The 20,035-nt window shown below is 37.9% G+C and overlaps 1 protein-coding gene across 1 annotated transcript; it reads right to left on the minus strand.

The window, feature by feature from the left end:
• Nucleotides 1-13,260: 13,260 nt before the first annotated feature.
• LOC110683809 (protein FLOWERING LOCUS D-like) lies at nucleotides 13,261-19,251 on the minus strand. Its single transcript, XM_021860222.1, has 4 exons — nucleotides 17,302-19,251; nucleotides 14,932-15,693; nucleotides 14,788-14,836; nucleotides 13,261-14,708 (listed from the first exon to the last, which is right to left on the minus strand). Exons 1-4 carry the CDS (start codon nucleotides 19,094-19,096, stop codon nucleotides 14,375-14,377), a joined length of 2,940 nt encoding a protein of 979 aa, XP_021715914.1. The 5' UTR covers nucleotides 19,097-19,251; the 3' UTR covers nucleotides 13,261-14,374.
• Nucleotides 19,252-20,035: the final 784 nt, after the last annotated feature.

Consider the following 20,035-nt stretch of genomic DNA (forward strand, 5'->3'; position numbering starts at 1 on the left):
CCTCCTAACTTATGGTGCGGAAGCTGTTCTTCCAATAGAACACTACGAGCCGACTCTTCGAGTAATGCTATATGACGAAGAGGCAAACTGGGAAGCCATGCGCCTGGCGTTAGACTCACTCCCTGAAAAGAGAGGCAATGCTGTCTTACGCCATGAGATTTACCGCCTGAGAATGACTCGATCATACAACAGAAAAGTGCACAGGCGTCCACTCAAGGTGGGGGACTTTGTACTTAGAAAAATGGAAGCTGTTGGTAGGGCTAATGAGTCTGGCAAGCTAACTCCCAACTGGGAAGGCCCCTACCGAATATATGAAGAGGTTAGAGACGGTACCTACCGTCTGGAAACACCAGACGGCCAGCCGTTACCTCGAACTTGGAACATAGATAATCTTAAGAAATATTTCTTTTAAAAAAAAAAAATGTAAAGTCAAGGACTACTTGAATAAAGTTGCAAATTACTATTCAATTTTGTATTAAGAGGGGCATGCCAACTGACCAACAGTCGGCTACTCTCCATGTTTATATTCATTTTTATTTTAAGAGGGGCATGCCAACTGACAAACAGTCGGCCACTCTCTATGTTTAATTTAAGAGGGGCACGCCGCTTGACCGGCTACCCTCACATAATATAGTTCACCAAAAACTATCAAAAAACATGATCAGACCAGGCGTCAAGCCAACTGATCAAAATATAAAAATTCAATTCGACCTGTCCCAACATTATAGCAGGCGTCCGACGGCATCCATCCGGATGAAATTCGTCGCAGAGAGCAGCTCCCTTTTAGGTGGAACATTGTTCTATAAACTAATCACACGGCACCTATACGACTGTCCCCAAGGGCAACCACGTAGCCGTTTTTGAGACAAGGATAACTTTTATCACTAACCAAACTAGTGGTAACAGTTGACATCTGAGTCGGATTACCGCCTGTATTACTTGGGATAAATGCAGGGGGTACCTCTTGAGTTAATAGCCAACAAACATCGGCGAATCAAGGGGTCCAGCCGGCCTCTGCCGCTTGATACCTCTACTACTCAATCACTCGGCGACTAGGACCGCCTGCCTAAAGGTAATCCAGTCATAGACTGCCTACAAGTCTAAGTAAGAAAACCCTTTCTTACTTGGTTAATTTTACTAATAACAGGACCGCCTGCCTAAAGGTAATCCAGTCTTTTAAACGGGACCAATACCGATTGAATAAATGGCCGACTGATCGCCCAGCTTGGAAACAGACAACCAGTCGTCCAGGGGCATAGGCGGACCATCCGTACCTGTCTACAATCGGCCATGCAAAACAGTCGATATAGTGTACAATTCAATATCAAATATTCAACACTTAGACAAATTTCAAGCAATATAAAATTGCATTAAAGAAGATTAAAATATTCAGAACCCCGGCCCCCTGGCCGGGTAAATACAAGCAAACGGCACGCAGGCCGTGAAAGAAGACATGAAAGCTTAAGAAGGGGGCAAGTCTTCAACATTAGCAGCGTCCGCCTGGTCAGCATTCCTCTTGTTAGACTCGGCCTCAGCTGCATCCTTCTTCGATGCCTTGCCCCCAAGTGGCACAAGCGCCACTATCGGCTGCTCATCCTCATCCAAGGCCTCCTCCAACGCCTCGTCCTCAGCAGCCGCCAGGATCTCTTGATTATATGTTTCAGAACACTGGCGGTACGTTTTTTCCCACGAGGCAAAGTCGGCACTGGGGAAGAGGCGGCTCCAGGTTATGCGCTGGATCTGGGAAGAGTCTTCCATCATCTCTCGGACGAGCTCTCTCTTCTCTTGCTCAGCCTTCTCCGAGAGCTCTTTAGTTAGACTCTTCTCCTGGGTCACCAGGCGTTCCTTTACGTTAGCCAAGGATTTCTCCATGGCTTCGTATGAGAGCATCTTTTGGCGGAGAGGTTTAAGCTCGGCCTTGAGATTGGAGACGGTCGCCTCCAGCTCGCTGTTCCTCTTCTGGGTCGCCTCTAACTGAGCCCGGATAGCGGCGGCAGCCTGCGCCTGATAATAAAGAATATCAATTGTCAGAACTTCATTTTGGGCAATTTGAAACATTGCCTTATCACAGTCAGAGGCGGCCATAGCTTTTGCAGCCTTTACCTCTTTGTTCTTCCGATCAAGCGGCTTGCGGAGGCCGTTCACTCGGAGCAGGGCCTAAGTAAAAAGGGAACAGGCGTCAGTTTCCAAACAAAAAAACAGGCGTCCTGGAATTCAAATACTCAAAAAATGCTAAGTATACCTCAGCAAGGACCCCTGCAATCCCATCAAGGTCAAGGGTGCCGACACCCCTGACCGCCTCCCTTTCAGATGGAGGAACTGCTTTGATCATGGACTTGGCTACCTCTACCAAGTCAGGCTCCTGAGGGCCGGCTGCATCAAGCGTAAAAAAGCAAGTTAGACCTAGTCAAGAAGGAAGCAAGTGAAAGTTTTTACAAGTAATTGTCCATACTTCTAGGCGGCCCCGCCGGAGTTTTAGAAGGAGTGGCCGGCTGCTTCTCAGCCGCCACTGTTTTCCTGGAAGACCCAGGAGAGCTTGCAACAGTCGTCCTCCGGGCCTTGGGGTCCGGCTGTTGCGAGGAAGAAGCTCTTGGAGTGCCCGACTGAAAAAAAAAAAAAAAAAAAAGTTAGTATATGCATAAGACAACAACTCCTAAAAGAGGAAGAGTTTCGAAGCCCACCAAGGGTGCCCCCTTGTTGGGGGAGTCGGCCCCCTTGTTGGGGGAGTCGGTACAAGACTGTTGCATGAGAGAGGCCCGCAACATGGCCGCCGCAGTCTTGGATGCTGTTATTTTACTCATGGCGTCAGCTGCAAAAAATAAACAGCAAAGTTAGTAAAAATCCCAAGTAAACAAGGCGTGAAAAAACAGAGTATTTGTCAGGCCGGCTACCTCTAGAGCACCGACTGCTGAGGCCACAGGCGGCCAAAAAGTACTCGTCATAGAGCCACTTGAAGCTCGGGACGCAGTTTAGGGGTACTTGCTCTCGTACCCCTGAAGTAGAGTTCACCCTAGTCTCTACTTTGAAGAGTCCTTTGTCTAGGATCTCTTTTTTAGCCTTTGGGGGAACAGGCGGCATGCTGCGGCCGCCTGCAAGAAGGGGCGGATTCCTGTTCCACCTGTTGAAGCGCTTGTTCAGCTCTGTGTCTGAACCCTCGATGATAAGGAAGGTGTTCCGCCAATCCTTCCATTTGTTCGCCTTACCTCTCGTCATGAGGTAGCCCCTATGGCTTGTTAATTGATACCAGCCGGTACCGCCCGACTTAGGGGTCCGGCTGAGATAGTTCATGTGGGCGAAAGCCTCAAAGCTTGGCTCCACCCCGTACATTTCGCACCCGGCCACATAGCCGAGTACGTTTACCCAAGAGTTGGGGGCTAACTGCCATAATCCCAAATCATACCCATCTAAAATCCGCTGAACAGCCGGATGTAATGGGAAGCGCAGTCCAGCTTTGATGGCCGCCACATAGCAGCCAAAGCAGCCGTCATCATAGCTGGTACCAGCCGGCCAGACGACAGTGTCTTCTGGATCCGGCACGAACAGTAAAAATCCGGGGCCCATTCTGTGGTTAGCTATAAAGCTCTCCACTTTGTCTTGCATGGCTGCGATCCGGCCCCGGGGTACCGTGCAGTAGTAGGGGGTGTTTTCCTCTCTGTAAGAGGCGGACGGCTCCGCCCAATTGCCCCCCTTCTCAACTGCATGAGAAAGCCTCGCCTCTTGTAGGCGGCTGTTTCTTTCTTCTGAGCCTGGAGAAGCGTGGCCAGAAGAGCTGGACTCGGACTCGTCCTCTGACGAGTCCGAAGAGGACGACTCCTCCCCTCTCCCAGAGGGGCCCGCCTCCTCTCCCTTAGAAGGAGCAGGAGAAAAGTTAGACATATCAACGGTGAAATGGGAAGGGACCACCTTGACCCCTCCCTCAGAACTGTCGGCTTGGCAGCCGCCTTGTTTCACTTCTACATCTGGCGCCTGGTCAGATGTTTCACTAATGGGCACCCTTTGGGAGGAGCCGTCCGAGTTTGAGATCCTAGCAGTCTTTTTTGTTCTGGCCATCACGTTCTGCATAGACACAGATACAGTCGGACTTTGTATAAAGGGCAAAGATGGGTCCAGAAAAGGGCAGGCGGCACTCCTAGTCCTAGATTCAGCCGTCCCCGGTGACCGGCTGATCACTAACTTAGGTCGTGTCGTGTGCTTCCATGGTGCCATTTCAAAAAATAATAATAAGGAAAAAAAAATTAAGAATAAGAGAACCGACGGTTACCTGAACGAGTGACGACTGATGAAATTCTGAAATCCTTTGCAAACGGCTTGTCAGAGCAGGCGGTAGGCAACAAAAGTCCAAAGTGTCAGAGCAAGTTCAGGGGTCCGAATGTTCTCTCGCAAAGTTCTCAAATGTGAAAATGACCGAAGTCAGCACTTCCTTATATAGGCTAAGTGAGAAGGCGAAGGGTCGCTTCCAAATTCAAAATTTGGGCGAGAAAATCTCTCGGCCATTTGCAAGGTGACACCTGTAGCAGGCCGTCGCCTGTCACCGTGCGACACCTGTCACAGGTGACACGTGACCAGTCACGTGCCACCTGTGAGGGGCAAATGATTAGGGGATTTTTATCCACCAATCACCGTCTGACAAGTGGACCAACCAGGTTCCGCCACGTGTCCTTCACGTAGGCCAATAGGAGCCTGCCACGTGTCAATCACAGATACGTCCTCTACGGACCAATTAAGACACGCCACGTGTCCACCCATGCCAAATGGGAAAACCGGCCAACAAGGCCCAATCCTGTTTAGAGGCCCAGTCAGCCCTAGGTTTACCCTAAACCTAGAGAGTGGCACGCTTCCCGAGGTTATAAATACCCCTCTTAATCCTCATTAAGAGGAGGAGGACTCGAAAAACACACGGATTACACATTAAACACTCTCACCTAGAGAGACTAAATCACTTTAATTTCCGCGTTTATTACTCCTTAATCAGGTACTAACTTGACCGTTGGAGGCGGAGCTCCTACCACAAGGAGTCTTCGTTGTTTTGCAGGTACAGGCGTCCGGTTCCAGTCTCGGTGTTGTAACTCTCCCGCAGGACATCAGAAAACCCCGAAACACGTTCAAATCATTTTTATTGTAAGAAGCATTACATCATCTAATGTTCATTTTTGTTTATTCGTGTTTCAACAAATTAAATGTTCATTTTTGTATCATCAAATGTGCATTTTTATATCATCAAAATGTTCATTTCAAGAGCTATGTGTAAGTTTCATAGTAAGATGTATAGTATACAGATACATACGTCTTAGAATTCTACTTATGTAAATAAAACGTTGTTAAAAAATAATTTCCAATATAAAATAAATTTAATTTAATTACAATAATAACGCATTTCTATATAACGATACTATTACATGTAATAATTGTTTCATAAACATGAAAGTGAACCAAATGTACATACATGTCTTATTAAAAGAACATTTTTTGTTACATTTGATATAATAAAGTGTATATATGTATATCTTCCTTGTTGCACCTCTAATATATATATGTGTGTGTTTTCCATGAAATATATAATATGAGCACAATATATTTATCGCCTTCAACTTCCTTACTTGACTATCCTGTATGATAAGAGATCGATCAAGTTTTTTTTTTAAAAAAAATAAATAAATTATAACAGCACATGCCAAACAAAAGTACATTAAATATAAGGATTCAAAATTGAACTTTAACGCATTAATAATAACTACAAATTTAGTAATGAACACATTATAAATATATAAAAATATTTCAACATGAAAATGAAAACGTATAAAATCTAAATGAACATGTATTAAATTCTAAATGAACATGTATTAAATTCTAAATGAACATTTATTAAATTAATATGAAAATGAACACATATAAAAAAAAATTCAAAAGAATATCTATAAATGTAAATGACCATTAAAAATAATCCAATATATCAAAATACAATATGTATTGATATTAAATGTGAATAAAATACCATAAGATTAAATTATAATTTAAAATAGAATCACTATAGGTTTATGATGAAGGAACAATATATGATTTATTTTTGAACATTTTTTGACATTTGAATGAACATACATTAATATATATGTGAACATACACATATCCAAATGAACATCTATGTATCAAATTCGAATAAGTATCTATCAATATTAGAGCTAAAATGTATATATATCAATATATACTAGAGCTAAAATGTATGTAATATAATATTCAAATGACGCTCAGGAGCATATAATTTCATATGAAGTTAAACATGTATTATTATAGTCTATGTGGATATTTTCAATATGAGAACGAACATGTACATATTTACATTAAATAAACATATGTGTAAATACTAGAAAACATTCATTAATATGTAAAGATCATAAACAAAGTTAGGGTAATCTTTTCTCAAGAATGAACCCTAGTAGATGTAAGGTGAGAATGTAAATGATCATATACTACTACCATAATGAACATCTATCAAAATGAAAATGAACATTTATCGAAAATGAACATTTGTTCAACAACCGTTTTCTCCGACGGAACCTTCGAAGTGTTCTTCTCTGTTTCGTTTCTACAAAAATATCACCAAATATAGTAGATTTTAGTCTATTTTACACAAAAATAAGTGTATTTATAGTAGATTTTGTTTTAGAATATCAAAACGCAAAGATATATATATATATATATATATATATATATATATATATATATATTTATATATATATATATAATCTAGGGGTTTACACTCAAAATTCTACTTAAATGAACAAATTCTTACTCTTCTTTTTCGGAATTTAGTTGTGATTGACGAACTTCATCTCTAATGTCAGACATTTTTAGATATTTTGATGTAATTTGCAGTAATATTGAAGCAATTTGTAGTGAGTTTCATGCAAAATTTTGGTTTTGATGAGGGAGAATTTCATGAAAATGGGTTTGAAATGAAGGTTTTGATTTTTTTTTTTCTTTTTTGTTTATAAATGTGAGGAATGGTCAGTTACTTGCATTTATCGTGGTTAGTGAGTGGTAACTGTATGGTTAGTGGGGTGTGGGTAAGGGTTTTATTGTAATGGGGGGGGGGGTAGTTGGCTGTAATACTAGCTTGTAAAATTTGGACTCTTCACCAATTGAGCCCTTAATCACTGAATTAAATTTCTCTAACTCGGTCTTGGGCTTAAAATATTTGGTCATAAAATACGATTAAACTCTAATATTTCTGTAGTGGCTTAATAAGCTCGGGAATTATCATAATTCTGCAAATTCCTACAAAATAATACCGACTCTAGAAAAATACTAGAAAACGTATATTAGTAATAAAAATAGCCCCGTAGAGCTCAAATAAGCACAAATATGACCGTGGGACGGGGAATAAAATATATATAAAATAGACTCATCAGTCACACACCCAACGGTGTTGTATGTGGACAGTGGACCTACACATATTAGCATTGTATGTGTAGCATCACTCAAAAAAACAAGACCAAGGTTTGTTGGGACATGGAGGGAATTTTGGGAAAACGATATATTGTTCAACTACCCTTTTTGCCCAAAATATCTTTTCTCTTTTTAGAATGTTAGAAAGATCGAAGATTTACATATATACACTGTCACAAAATTCAAAACATGAACACTAATTCGATAACTATGCACATCAATAAATAATACATGCCAAAAGACCCATACTCTATAACACTTGTACATATCTTAACAATGTTGAACTTTGTCAATTGCGATTTGACTACTCCTATAACTGTGCATAAATCTTATCATTGAGAATTATCACAAAAAAAAAAAATGGTGATGCGGCGTGTGGAACAAGGTCGACAGTGATGAGACACAACATTGCTAGCAAAAACACAAAGACCATAAATAAAACAAAAAAAAAAATAGAAAAAATGTAAAACAAAAATCCATTAACACGTGACGACCGATTGAACAACACAACACACTTACCATTGCTAGCAAAAAACAAAAACCATAAATAAAACAAAAAAAATCATTTACACGTGATGAGTGACTGAATAAACACACCTTTTCTAAAGAGTAAAAAAAACACGAAAAGGCTACACATACAAGCCTAGTATGTGAATGCCCACATACAACAACTGCTGGAAAACTCTCATTGGCTCACAAAATAGAGCCACTTTTTCCCAAAACCAAATTTTCAACAAAAATATTCAACCAAAATTTGAACTTTTCCCCAAAATTTCAACCACCAACTTTTGAAATTGAAATTTTTTTTTTTGCCTTTTTTTTTGACAGAAAATTATTTTATTTTGTAATTTTTTTTATTTAGCTTCCTGAAAAATACCCAAAAAAAAAAGAGTTTTGGTCTTCTCTTGTCACCGCCATCTTCTTCAATTACTCCTTTTTTTTTAATGTTAATATTTTCTTTTGATTTTCAGGTAGAATATAACACCAAAGCATGATTCTCCTATGTTTATTCTCAACTATCAATGTTTCAAGTCCGTGTTTGTTTTCTTCTCAACCCTACGACACCGGCAAAATACAAGTTGATCAATCTGTTTTATCAATCAACAGGGTAAAATCGTCTTTTCCATCATTAAACTTGGGGCATTTGGGTAATTGAACGTATTTTGACTCAGCAACCTTTCCACACATGCACATCTACGTGTGTTTTGCTGAGTAACGACGTATCCCAAATTTATGTCTCGCACCGTTACGTCAAATTTGTCCGTTATATCTTCATCTACCTTATGGCCCATACCCCATAAATTATCAATGCACCTAACCCACTTTAAATTGTGAAGCAATTTAATTTTGAAACTGCTATTGTGAATATATATGGGCTTTGGTATGTATTATGTAATGCAATTCATTTGTATTCGACTTTTATTGTGTATATATGGGCTTTGCTATGTTTTATTTAGACCAATTTTTTATTGTCAGATTTGGTTAATAATTTTATAAAACTATTACTTGATGTGTTTAAATTTTTTTTTTAATTATTCAGATTTTGTTTTGCTATGTTTTATTTATACCAATTTTTATAACTCAGATTTTGGTTAATAATTTTATAGAGGTATTTAATCCAGTGTTTAAAAAAATCGTATAAAAAAATTATTTGTTATTATGAGTATATAAAAAAAAGGAAAAATTGACAGGAATATTATAACCTTTGCTCCGTCCGCCCAAAATAAAACGACCTTTTGAAATTCCCCCAATAAAACGACCTTTTACCCTTATCTTCTTAAAATAGAACATCTTCAAGTGGTAACCGGATTTTGTAGGTAGAATGGTTACGTGGCAATGACCGTTGGGGTTTTTAAATACTCCTCCTTTTATTTAACCCAGCTCCATGTCGTTCTTCTCCCCTGTTCCACTCTTTTCTTTCATTTTCCTCCCTCTTTTTTTTTAATTTTAATTTTAATTTTGTGGCCTTCCATTGTAAATGGTGTCATGTCTTTAAGAAGGCAATCATCTAATGCATCTCTGTCATCTTCTAACTCAAGAAGAAATACTCGTCCGAAAATTCGGTGCAACTGGGCGCGGGAGAGATGCTGTGGTTAGAACAGTGAGACAAGGGCCTAATTTAGATAATAACTGCAAAAGATTTCCAAATGAAGATGTTGGAAAAAGACACAATTATATTGGAATTGGAGTATGAGAAAAAATTAAGAGAAGACAAAATTAAGAAATTACAATTGAAGAAGGAGAATTTGGAGGAAGATGTACAAGAGATGAAGAGTGAAATATCATGTATCCGAGTTGAGCTAATGAAGGCTTGTAGAAATGAAAAAAATTTGGTAAGTTTATCACAAAAGGTAGACATTTTACCTACATATCAACCACAATTATCACATCTATCAATCTAATCAACCAAAACAAATCAGATATTCGAAAAAATCAACCCCTAAAACAATCGCAAAATCCAACCCTAACATCAAATCGCATAATTGCACAATTAACAAGTCATCCAATTCAACTAAAGCTACTAAATTTAGCATCTAATTAGCATAATCACACCATAACACAACAAAATTAGACGCAAATAACTACAATTATCTAAATAACACATTCACAAATCAGACAAAATAAGGCAAAATGTAAGCTCAATTACATACCTTCGAACCAATTCCAGATTTTCCAACCACACAATTCGAGCCTTGTTCCTTCTCGCAAACAACCCACTTCAATCCTTTCCCCAACCACTAAGTCAGAGGAGCAATTAAATTCAATGAGCTTCAGTCCTTTTTCGCGTCTTTAATGGAGTTTGCAGAGAGGACGAAAGAAGGACAGAGAGAGAAATTGAATTAAAGGCAGGGAAAAGAAGGGTAGTTGGGTAATTAATGCCACGTAGGCTAAATTACAAGGGAAAAGAAGGGTCAACCCTTAGCGTGGACCAGTATAACAAGTTGTAGCCGGTAACCAGTAAAATGTTCTATTTTAAGAAGATAAGGGTAAAAGGTCGTTTTATTGGGGGAATTTCAAAAGGTCGTTTTACTTTGGGCGGACGGAGCAAAGGTCATAATATTCCTGTCAATTTTTCCTTGCTTACATTTTTGTGTGAGGATCAACAAAGTTTTTGAAATCAATCAAATTTAAAATAAAAAATGAACTTAATTTGTATTCAACTCACCCAACAACCCGATTGATTATTGATACCAAATTCACTCACATCAAGCTTCTCGTTGCGAGATCACTTTCTAGAACTAACAATGGAGTAGAAGGAAGTGTGGATTTTTGAATTCCACATGTTATGTGGATATAAATAAGACAAATCTATGGGATAAGAACTTGACGTTGACCCTTGGCTACTTGCTACAACAAACTAACGCACGTTAAATCGCTTCCTACCTACTGAGCAGGTGACTAAGTACCAGCATTCATAACACCCTTATGTGGACGTTTGTTGTTCACTTTATTTCCAAAAGAGCCATTTTGATTGACAAGTTAAATTGATCAAGAAGATCAATGGGGGCGCGCTCCACAATACCGCCTCAATTTCTCCGTTTCTCTCTCCTCATTCAACTCTAATTCGCATCAATTTCTTTATCCAGTTCCATTTTCCCCCTAGTTTTCAGCTCATCTTCATGCCCAAATCCCTATTTTTCTTGTCTTTCCACTTCTGATTTTTTCCCCCTTTTTTTTCTGACTTCGTCGCCATAGTTAATGGCTGATTCTCCTCTGTTGTCTTCACCGCTGTTTATGGGTATATATATATATATATATATATATATATATATATATATATATATATATATATGTATGTATGTATGTATGTATGTATAAAATTGTGAAGTTCCATTGAAAGTATTGCCCAAATTTGAGGGGAAGAGATGTCGCCAATTTACCCGGGAATTCTTCTGCTCACGATTCTTCATGGCGCCAATTTGCCCACCTATTTTCCCCATTTCCCCCCCCCCCTTATTTCCTCCTCTTTTTCTTTTCTTCACTTTTGACGTGTCACACACCCAACGGTGTTGTATGTGGACCTACACATACTAGCATTGTATGTGTAGCATTACTCAAAAAAACAAGACCAAGGTTTATTGGGACATGGAGGGAATTTTGGAAAAACGATATATTGTTCAACTACCCTTTTTGCCCAAAACATCTTATCTCTTTTTAGAATGTTAGAGATACCGAAGATTTACTTATATACACAGTCAAAAAATCCAAAACATGAACAGTAATTCGATAAATATGCACATCAATATATAAATAATACATGCCAAAAGACCCATACTATATACACTTGTACATATCTTAACAATGCAAAAGTTTATCAATTGCGATTTGACTACTCCTATTGCTGTACATAAATCTTATCATTAAAATTATCACAAAAAAAAAGATGGTGATGCGACGTGTGGAACAAAAGTCAATAGTGATGAGACACAACATTGCTAGCAAAAAAAAGACCATAAAAAAAAAGAATTAGAAAAAAAAGAAAAATAAAAAATTCATTGAAATACGTGACGACTATTGAACAACACAACACTACTATCATTGCTAGCAAAAAACAAAGACCATAAATAAAACCAAAAAAATAAAAAAATCATTGACATGTAATGACTGACTGAACAAACACACCTACGAAACAAGCTTAAGAGTAAAAAAAAAAAAGCCAAGGGTTGTTGGGACATGGAAGGACTTTTGGGAAAACGATATACTGTTCAACTACCCTTTTGGCCCAAAACATCTTTTCTCTTTTTAGAATGTTAGAGAGATCGAAGATTTAATTATATAGATAGTCACAAAATCCAAAACTTATTCGTTAACTATGCACATAAATAAATAATACATGCCAAAAGACCCATACTCTATAACACTTGTACATATCTTAACAATGCAGAAGTTTGTCAATTGTGATTTGACTACTCCTATAGCTGTACATAAATCTTATCATTGAAATTACACAAAAAAAAAAAAGATGGTGATGTGACGTGTGGAACAAAGTCAATAGTGATAAGACACAACATTGCTAGCAAAAAACAAAGACTTTAAATAAAACAAAAAAAAATTAAGAAAAAAAGGAAAACAAAAAATTCATTTACACACGTGACGACTGATTGAACAACACAACATACCTACCATTGATAGCATAAAACAAATACCATAAATAAAACAAAAAAAATCAAATATTTGACAGGTGATTACTGACTGAATAAACACACCTACCAAACAACCTAAAGAGTAAAAAAAAAAAAAAACGGGAATTTTGGAAAACGATATAATGTTCAACTACCCTTTTTGTCCAAAACATTTTTTCTCTTTTTAGAATGTTAGAGAGATCGAAGATTTACTTATATACACAGTCACAAAATCCAAAACATGAACAGTAATTCGATAACTATGCACAATACATGCCAAAAGACCCATATTCTATAACACTTGTACATATCTTAACATAGCAGAAGTTTATCAATTGAGATTTGACTACTCATATAGCTGTACAGAAATCTTATCATTGAGAATTATCACCCTAAAAAAAATGGTGATGCGACGTGTGAAACAAGGTCGACAGTGATGAGATACAACATTGCTAGCAAAAAAACAAAGCCCATAAATATAAAAAAAAATTGAAAAAAAGGAAAACAAAAAATTAATTGACACACGTGACGACTGATTGGACAACACAACACACTTATCATTTTTAGCAAAAAACAAAGACCATAAATAAAACCAAAGAAAAAAAAAATCATCGACACGTGATGAGTGGTCGAATAAACACACCTACCAAACAACATAAAGAGTAAAAAGAAAAAAAAAAAAAAAAAAAGAGAACAAGGGTTGTTGGGACATGGAGGGAGTTTTAGGAAACGATATACTGTTCAACTATCCTTTTTGCCCAAATCATCTTTTCTCTTTTTAGAATGGTAGAGATGAAAAATTATCTCAAATGTCTTTTATTTTTTTTTTTTTTTAAAATGATTTATTTGGTGCATTTATTAAGCAAGTTTGTCCTTAATTGTTTTTGGGTTGTTTGTATATAAAGAACCATGTTATAATCCAAAAAGTACAATAATCAATCAATACTTAACAAAGGAAGAAAAGTTTACCACAATCTTTTCAATAATATTACCATTAATTCGAAATACTATACAACAACAATAGCTTACAATGAATCAACATACAATGGCCGTCTTTTTTCACTTCCATGAGACACAAGTAAACTGTTACGTGGGCTGCTGCTGATTATCTAGAGGTGAATCTAAATAGAAACTTAATTTTACACGGTCCCTTTTTAGAGTGCAAACTCCTATAATTGCCCTCCCAAAGTTGCTGAAGGGGTGGTAACAAATGCTGCTCTCGGGGAATCTCCGTTGTTGCCATCTCCTTCCAGAATCTAGCTTCAGTATTCTCAAGAAGTTACGACATATTCAAGCTCCAAATATAGCTCAATTAGATAGTCTAGACTCTAGAGCAAGTCACGCCACAAATAAGGATGAATGATGAATTATACACTTCCCAAATGTATGTCACTTTCCTTGCCGAGGATGGATAAGTTCTCAAGGGGTTTAGGGGAATTGACTACAATTGTCACTCATTTTCTTGAAATTGCAATATTGGAAGGCAGCATTCGTACCTCTTCAATAACAAGATTGTAGATGTTTCAGGTTTCAAAGCAGGAGGTCTGGGTCACATAGTCACATGTCAATCCACATTTACCAAAACCCCTTCCAAACCCTACCAGCAAACTGACCCAAGGTACAGAGTTGTACAAGCAACGACAAAATATGAGAATCTGCAGGTGATTGGTTTTACCAGAGTAAGCAGCAACCCAACTTCGTGAAAGAGATTTGCACTACGTCGTCTACAAGTCAACCTTCATGTGGAACTAGTAGGCATCAGAAGCAACCAATTTAGTAATTAACAGATGGTTCTCCTTATACCATGATCACGACAATTCAGAAGACCCAATTTTGTCTTCTGGAATTTTGTCAAAGGACACATTCAAACAACGCGGAGCAGTGATACTAGTCTCAACATCCATGATTGCATTATTAGAAGGCAACAACCCATTGTCACAACCTACAGCTTCAGAAGAATTTTGCACATCAGCACGACCAATTGCCTCAGATGACATTGGGGAGCTTTCACTAGACGCTACTTTGAGAGGGGTGCTTAAGCCATTGCTGCCTTCCCCTTTAGAATGTGGCATGAGGCCATTGTAATTTCCCCCAGAATTAGATGGCACTGGAACACTACTGTTTCTAATTACTTTAGCTTTCCTGCAATGGACAGTTACTTTAGTAAAAGAGTTGGAAGGAGCTACACTGGATGAAAATTAGAAAATCTTTCAACTCATACCTGATCATTTTCCGCTTTTCAGCAGATCCTTTGGGTCTTAACATTTCCTCTAAAGCAAAACAAAATATGTTAATGAATTCCAACGAATAACAAAAAAATATAATAGAAAGCAATTTAAAATTGAAACTAGGCTATGAAAAACACCTGATTTCACAGCTACAGAAGGTGAAGCAGTTTTGCGACTGCCCCTTTCTGCTTTAATGGAAGCAATAACAGCATCAGCTGTGGGACCGAGACCCTTTCTTCCCACCAACTTAATCCCGAGTTTTTCAGAGAAGTAATGCAACCTCATATCATCACCACCTCTGACTTCTCTCAACTCAAGTGCTTGTTGTCTAGTTAGCAATGTGTAAACATGAATTTGTTGCTTATCATTGAAATGTGATTGAAGCTGCTGGAAAAGCAATTTTTTCGAATGCATCGTATCAGCTTTTGAACTATCTTGGCTCTTCTTTCGAGGTTCAGTGAAAGTAACCCTTAGAATAACACTTGACTTGGGGTCAGCATTATCCTTCTCAAAAATAACAGAAAAGCTCCCGAATTCTAGATCAGGTTCTCTAAAAATATCGGCAAGAAGTGAAGCACATGTATGAGCATTTTTGGAGGGACACCTCTCAATTTTAAATTTCAAAGATCGTGAACTAGCATAATGTGCCATGTTGGCAGCTTCTCGAAGACCACTGAGAAAGGCTCCATGCATGGTTGCAGGATATCTTCTTGTTGTTGCCTCCCCGGCAAAAAATAGTCTACCATCTCCCACAGTTTCTGCTAGTATATCATAGTCATCTCCCGATGCACCTACGGCTACATTAGAATAAGAACCCAGACAGAAGGGGTCACTGCCCCATCTAGTACAGACTGTTTGGATAGGTTTTGGGACGGTGATTCCTTGTGGTTCATAGATTCCTATATGGATATTTAGAAAAAAGGACTATCAATCAGTGATGAAATGCAAATCTGAGTACACTGCGAAAATCAATCATCATGCAACCACAGCACAAGAATCCACTACCTAATGAAGACACAACGATGAAGGCCAAGGAAACAATCAAGCACACATTGATATAGCTCCTGTTTCCCAAGTCTACCAAGTTAATTTTAAATGACACAATTTCTTCAATTTCAACCACAAAAAAAATCGAGCAGTATCAATCCATTAGCATGGTGTAGCCATTATGCCAATAGCTGTTACAACATGTTCTATTTCTTTGTTAAGAAATGGTAATCATTACTAATAAAATTCGATTAACAATTTAACAGCACATGACCTGCTGTATTGCTGTGGGGTTCTCAGTCACACACTCGTACTCCTGCATTTTTATTCTTCACATTTCAAATTTTTAGACCTAACAGTACAAAATCTAGTTGTTTTTTCAGGAGCCTATTCCATTTCTTGTAATACGAGCTCCTTTGAGTTCAAGCGATTATCCATTTGTGTCATCAACTGATTTGACTAGTTGATTGTATCATCTGTTTGTCTATAAGTGTGTGGTATATAGTTGATAGCTACTATGATTATTTGAAATAACCAATAGAGATATCGATACAATTTATTGTTGGCATTGGAATTTTGATAGCAAATACAAAATATATCATTTTATAATATGGCGAGTTCAACATAAATATAGGTATATGAAGTACATTTTACTAATAATGAATAATTGAAACAAATTCCACTGTAGCATTGAAAGAGAAAGACCATTGAAATTTTGTAGATATGACCATTAAATTTAATTTTGAAATTATAATCCATATTCAATTGTCTAACAAATCTAACTCTCCAAGAATTGCTTTACATGCATGAAGACTCCAACAACCAACTAGGATTACATACTATAAGGACCAATCAAGCATATCTATTAGATCTAAACAAAATATTTTTAGTTTTTTACAGGGTCTACTCGCCAAAATATTTTATTAGAAATATTAATCAAGGTTAAATTTTCATGCTTCACTCTCATTTGGTTGAATTTATTAAAATTTCAACATACATTATATATAATGTATGTTCAGTAGAAGGATGGAGAAGCTAAAAAGCAAAGAATGGAAGCTAATGGACAAGTGTGTAGTTTTAAATGAGATTCCAAACTGCTAATTACAGACCACTGCTATATGAGCAATTTGAGAAGCAGCAGTTTGATACCAATCTGTTTTCCTAATCTGTTCATCAACAAACAATAGGATTATCTGGTTTGACCACTCAATCCGCTAAAGTAGGTCCAAAAGGCTAATTTGAAGGCAACACACTGTTTACCAAACAGGCCTTAAGTCTTTTTTCGAAAATTATAACAATTAGCAACAGCTGTTTCACAGGACAAAAAATTATATTTTTGGACAAGCAGAAAGAAAAGTGAGGGATTTTGTTCATAAACAAGAAATACAGAATATAACTGATATCAGATACAGTAATGTGGAAGCCGATGATTATGAACGCACACCAAGCGAGAGCTTGAAGCAGAACCGCTTGCTTCAAGTCATGAATAATGTGGTAAGAAACTGAGAAGGATTTCATACCCCTAAGAATTTGAAGAACATGCGTCACAGCATCGGTAGGAGGCATTGACTCAAACTTGTGTGCAGCTTCTCCAGCAACTAAAGCTATTAAAAGAGGTCCACCAGCAACAGTTGCATAGCTGTAGAAAAGAAAAAATTCTCCTCGGTGAAGAGGATCGTCAGATAGATGACCAAATGTATCAAGATCTGTGCCCCAAAAGACATGGGGGAAGAGCATGGCAACTTTGTTTAAACACCCAAAACCCAACCTCTTTATTCCGTCAAGTTTCCTCTGAGGTAGCTCAGGTACGAACTTAATGGAGCCAGATTTCAACACCCCTAATGGGACGGTGCACAAAACCATTTCACCTTCAAAAACTTGGTTTCCAGCAGTGACCTGAACACCATCACTACCATAGCGAATCGAAGTAACTGTTTTTTCATACATGATTGGTACATTTTCTGTCAAAGCATGCACCAATCTTCCATTTCCTCCAGACAAAAAACAATGATCCCCACCCATGTCATAAGGGTCATCTTGGTCCCAAAATGCTAGAGAAAGCTTCGAAAGCAAACCAGCATTTGCATATTCTAAATTAGCAAAGTGCCAATTAAACAAGTTCTTCTCCTCATCGGAAACTGATTCCCCACACAGTTGACTAAAGGTATCCAATGCAGCCCCTAAAGAAACATCCTGTGAAACCTCCCCCATCAACTGCCGCAGGCGGCTTGCTTTATCTAGAAGCTTATTAAAAGCATTCTCCACCTTAGAATCCAAAATAGGGTCAACTGGTGATCCATCAACACGATATATAGGGCACTTATCCCTTATCTTATGAAGGGAATACGCCAATTGCCGGGCCAAAATCCCAAGTGGATTGCCAAGGGTACCTGTCAAAACACTCCCCCCTAAATCTGCAGCAGCAACCTTATTTGATCCCTCCATCTTCTTTGTATAAACCCTACCTCCAGCACGCTTCCTTCCCTCCAAAACAGTCACCTTAAACCCAAAACGCATCAACTGCCGGGCAGCTGCCAATCCAGCCAACCCCGCCCCAATAACAATAACACTCCCCTTACTAGGCTCAATCGGAAACCTTTCCTTAATCGCCGGTGCAACCCCGAAATTAACATACCCATGAGACACCAAGAAATCATACGCAGTATCTAAAAGCCAATGACAATGCTTCGGAATAACATTAAGAAACATCTCCTTCGAAACCCAATTCGACACATTCTCCCTCCATTTCGTAATTATATGATTCCTAATCAAAATATAATTAACCTGTTCAATCCCCCCAACTACTGGCAACACACCAGCATCAATTTCCTCATCAGTAACAGAATCAGCAGGAAAACCGGCCGTAAGCGCGGTCAGCGCCTCGGCCGTAGCTTCCCGATTAATCACAATAATATCCTCAGACAAATCTACTGAACTAGGGTTCAATTGCAAATTGGGTTTCGAAAATTGGGCATTAACAGAGCTACCATTACTAACACCAACAGAATTACCATAAATTTGAGGAATCGAAAATACCTGCTTGTAAGAAGGAAGCGTACTCCGAGGCCTCCCACGACGTCGTTTTCGAGGGATAGTGAGAGTGAGAAGATTGCTGGACGTACTGGGCTCAGAATAGCTGACATTGAAGCTCGAACACGATTGAGAAATTAAATTCGAATGTTCAATTGGATTATTATTGTCACTGTTAGGGTTTAAATCATCGGAATTAGGTTTAGGGTTAGGGTTGACAAAACGGTCGAATTCGAGGAGGTTATCGTTGAGTGAAGAGAAGGAAGAGTGGTTATTGTCGGGCATTTTGGAAGTGATAATGAGGAAGGAAGTGTTGGAATTTCTTGGAGTTACTCAAGAAAGACAACAATGGCGGAGGAGAGAGAAAAAGATGGTTAAAGGAGATGATCCTTTTGGTATTTTGGCGCGCCACTTGCTGCAACTTTTCTGGATTTACATGGTAAAAATGTGGGAATTTTGCAAATTGCACCCATTTAAAGTTCGTATTTTGCATATTGTAGTCATTTAAATTATTTTTTTTGTAAATTGCAGCCCAAAAGTTCGTATAAATTGTAAATTGCAACCCGATTCAATTTTTTTATCGATTTTATGTTGAAAACTTCAGTTATGGTTTTAGGGGTCATTTTAGCTCTTAAGAGTTCGAATTGAGCTCGGAATTAGCAAAAAATTAACGTAAGTGTCTCATATTTACAGTTTACCACAAATCGATACATTTTAGTTACGCAAAATGAGATACTTGCGTTATTTTTTTGCTAATTCCGAGCTCAATTCGGAACCCTAAGCACTAAAATGGCCCCTAAAACTTTAATCGAAGATTTTTCAACTTGTAAACCGATGAAAAAGTTGAATTAGGCTACAATTTACAAATTACAATTTATATGAACTTTTGGGCTGCAATTTGCAAAATACAAACTTTAAATGGCTGCAATTTGCAAATTTTCAAAGAAATTTAGGTTCACTTTTGAGAGTTTCTACCATTGAGCACTGACAAAAATAATCATAGATGATTAATTGAGGGTGTTAGGGCCATTTCATATTCACTGAACTGAGATGAATTAAACTAAACTGAAATGAATTGAACTAAATTGATTAGAGTTTAATTGAATAGAGCTTAACGGATATTTTACGAGAGAAGGCAATTAGTAACTTATTGGAGCTGAACTGAAATTAAGCTAAAAAAAAGACCCTTATTACGTCTTGTTTATTTCACCTTAAAAGCTTAAT

Source organism: Chenopodium quinoa, unplaced genomic scaffold (assembly GCF_001683475.1).
Source record: "Chenopodium quinoa cultivar QQ74 unplaced genomic scaffold, ASM168347v1, whole genome shotgun sequence".
NCBI classification, from domain to species: Eukaryota; Viridiplantae; Streptophyta; class Magnoliopsida; order Caryophyllales; family Amaranthaceae; genus Chenopodium; species Chenopodium quinoa.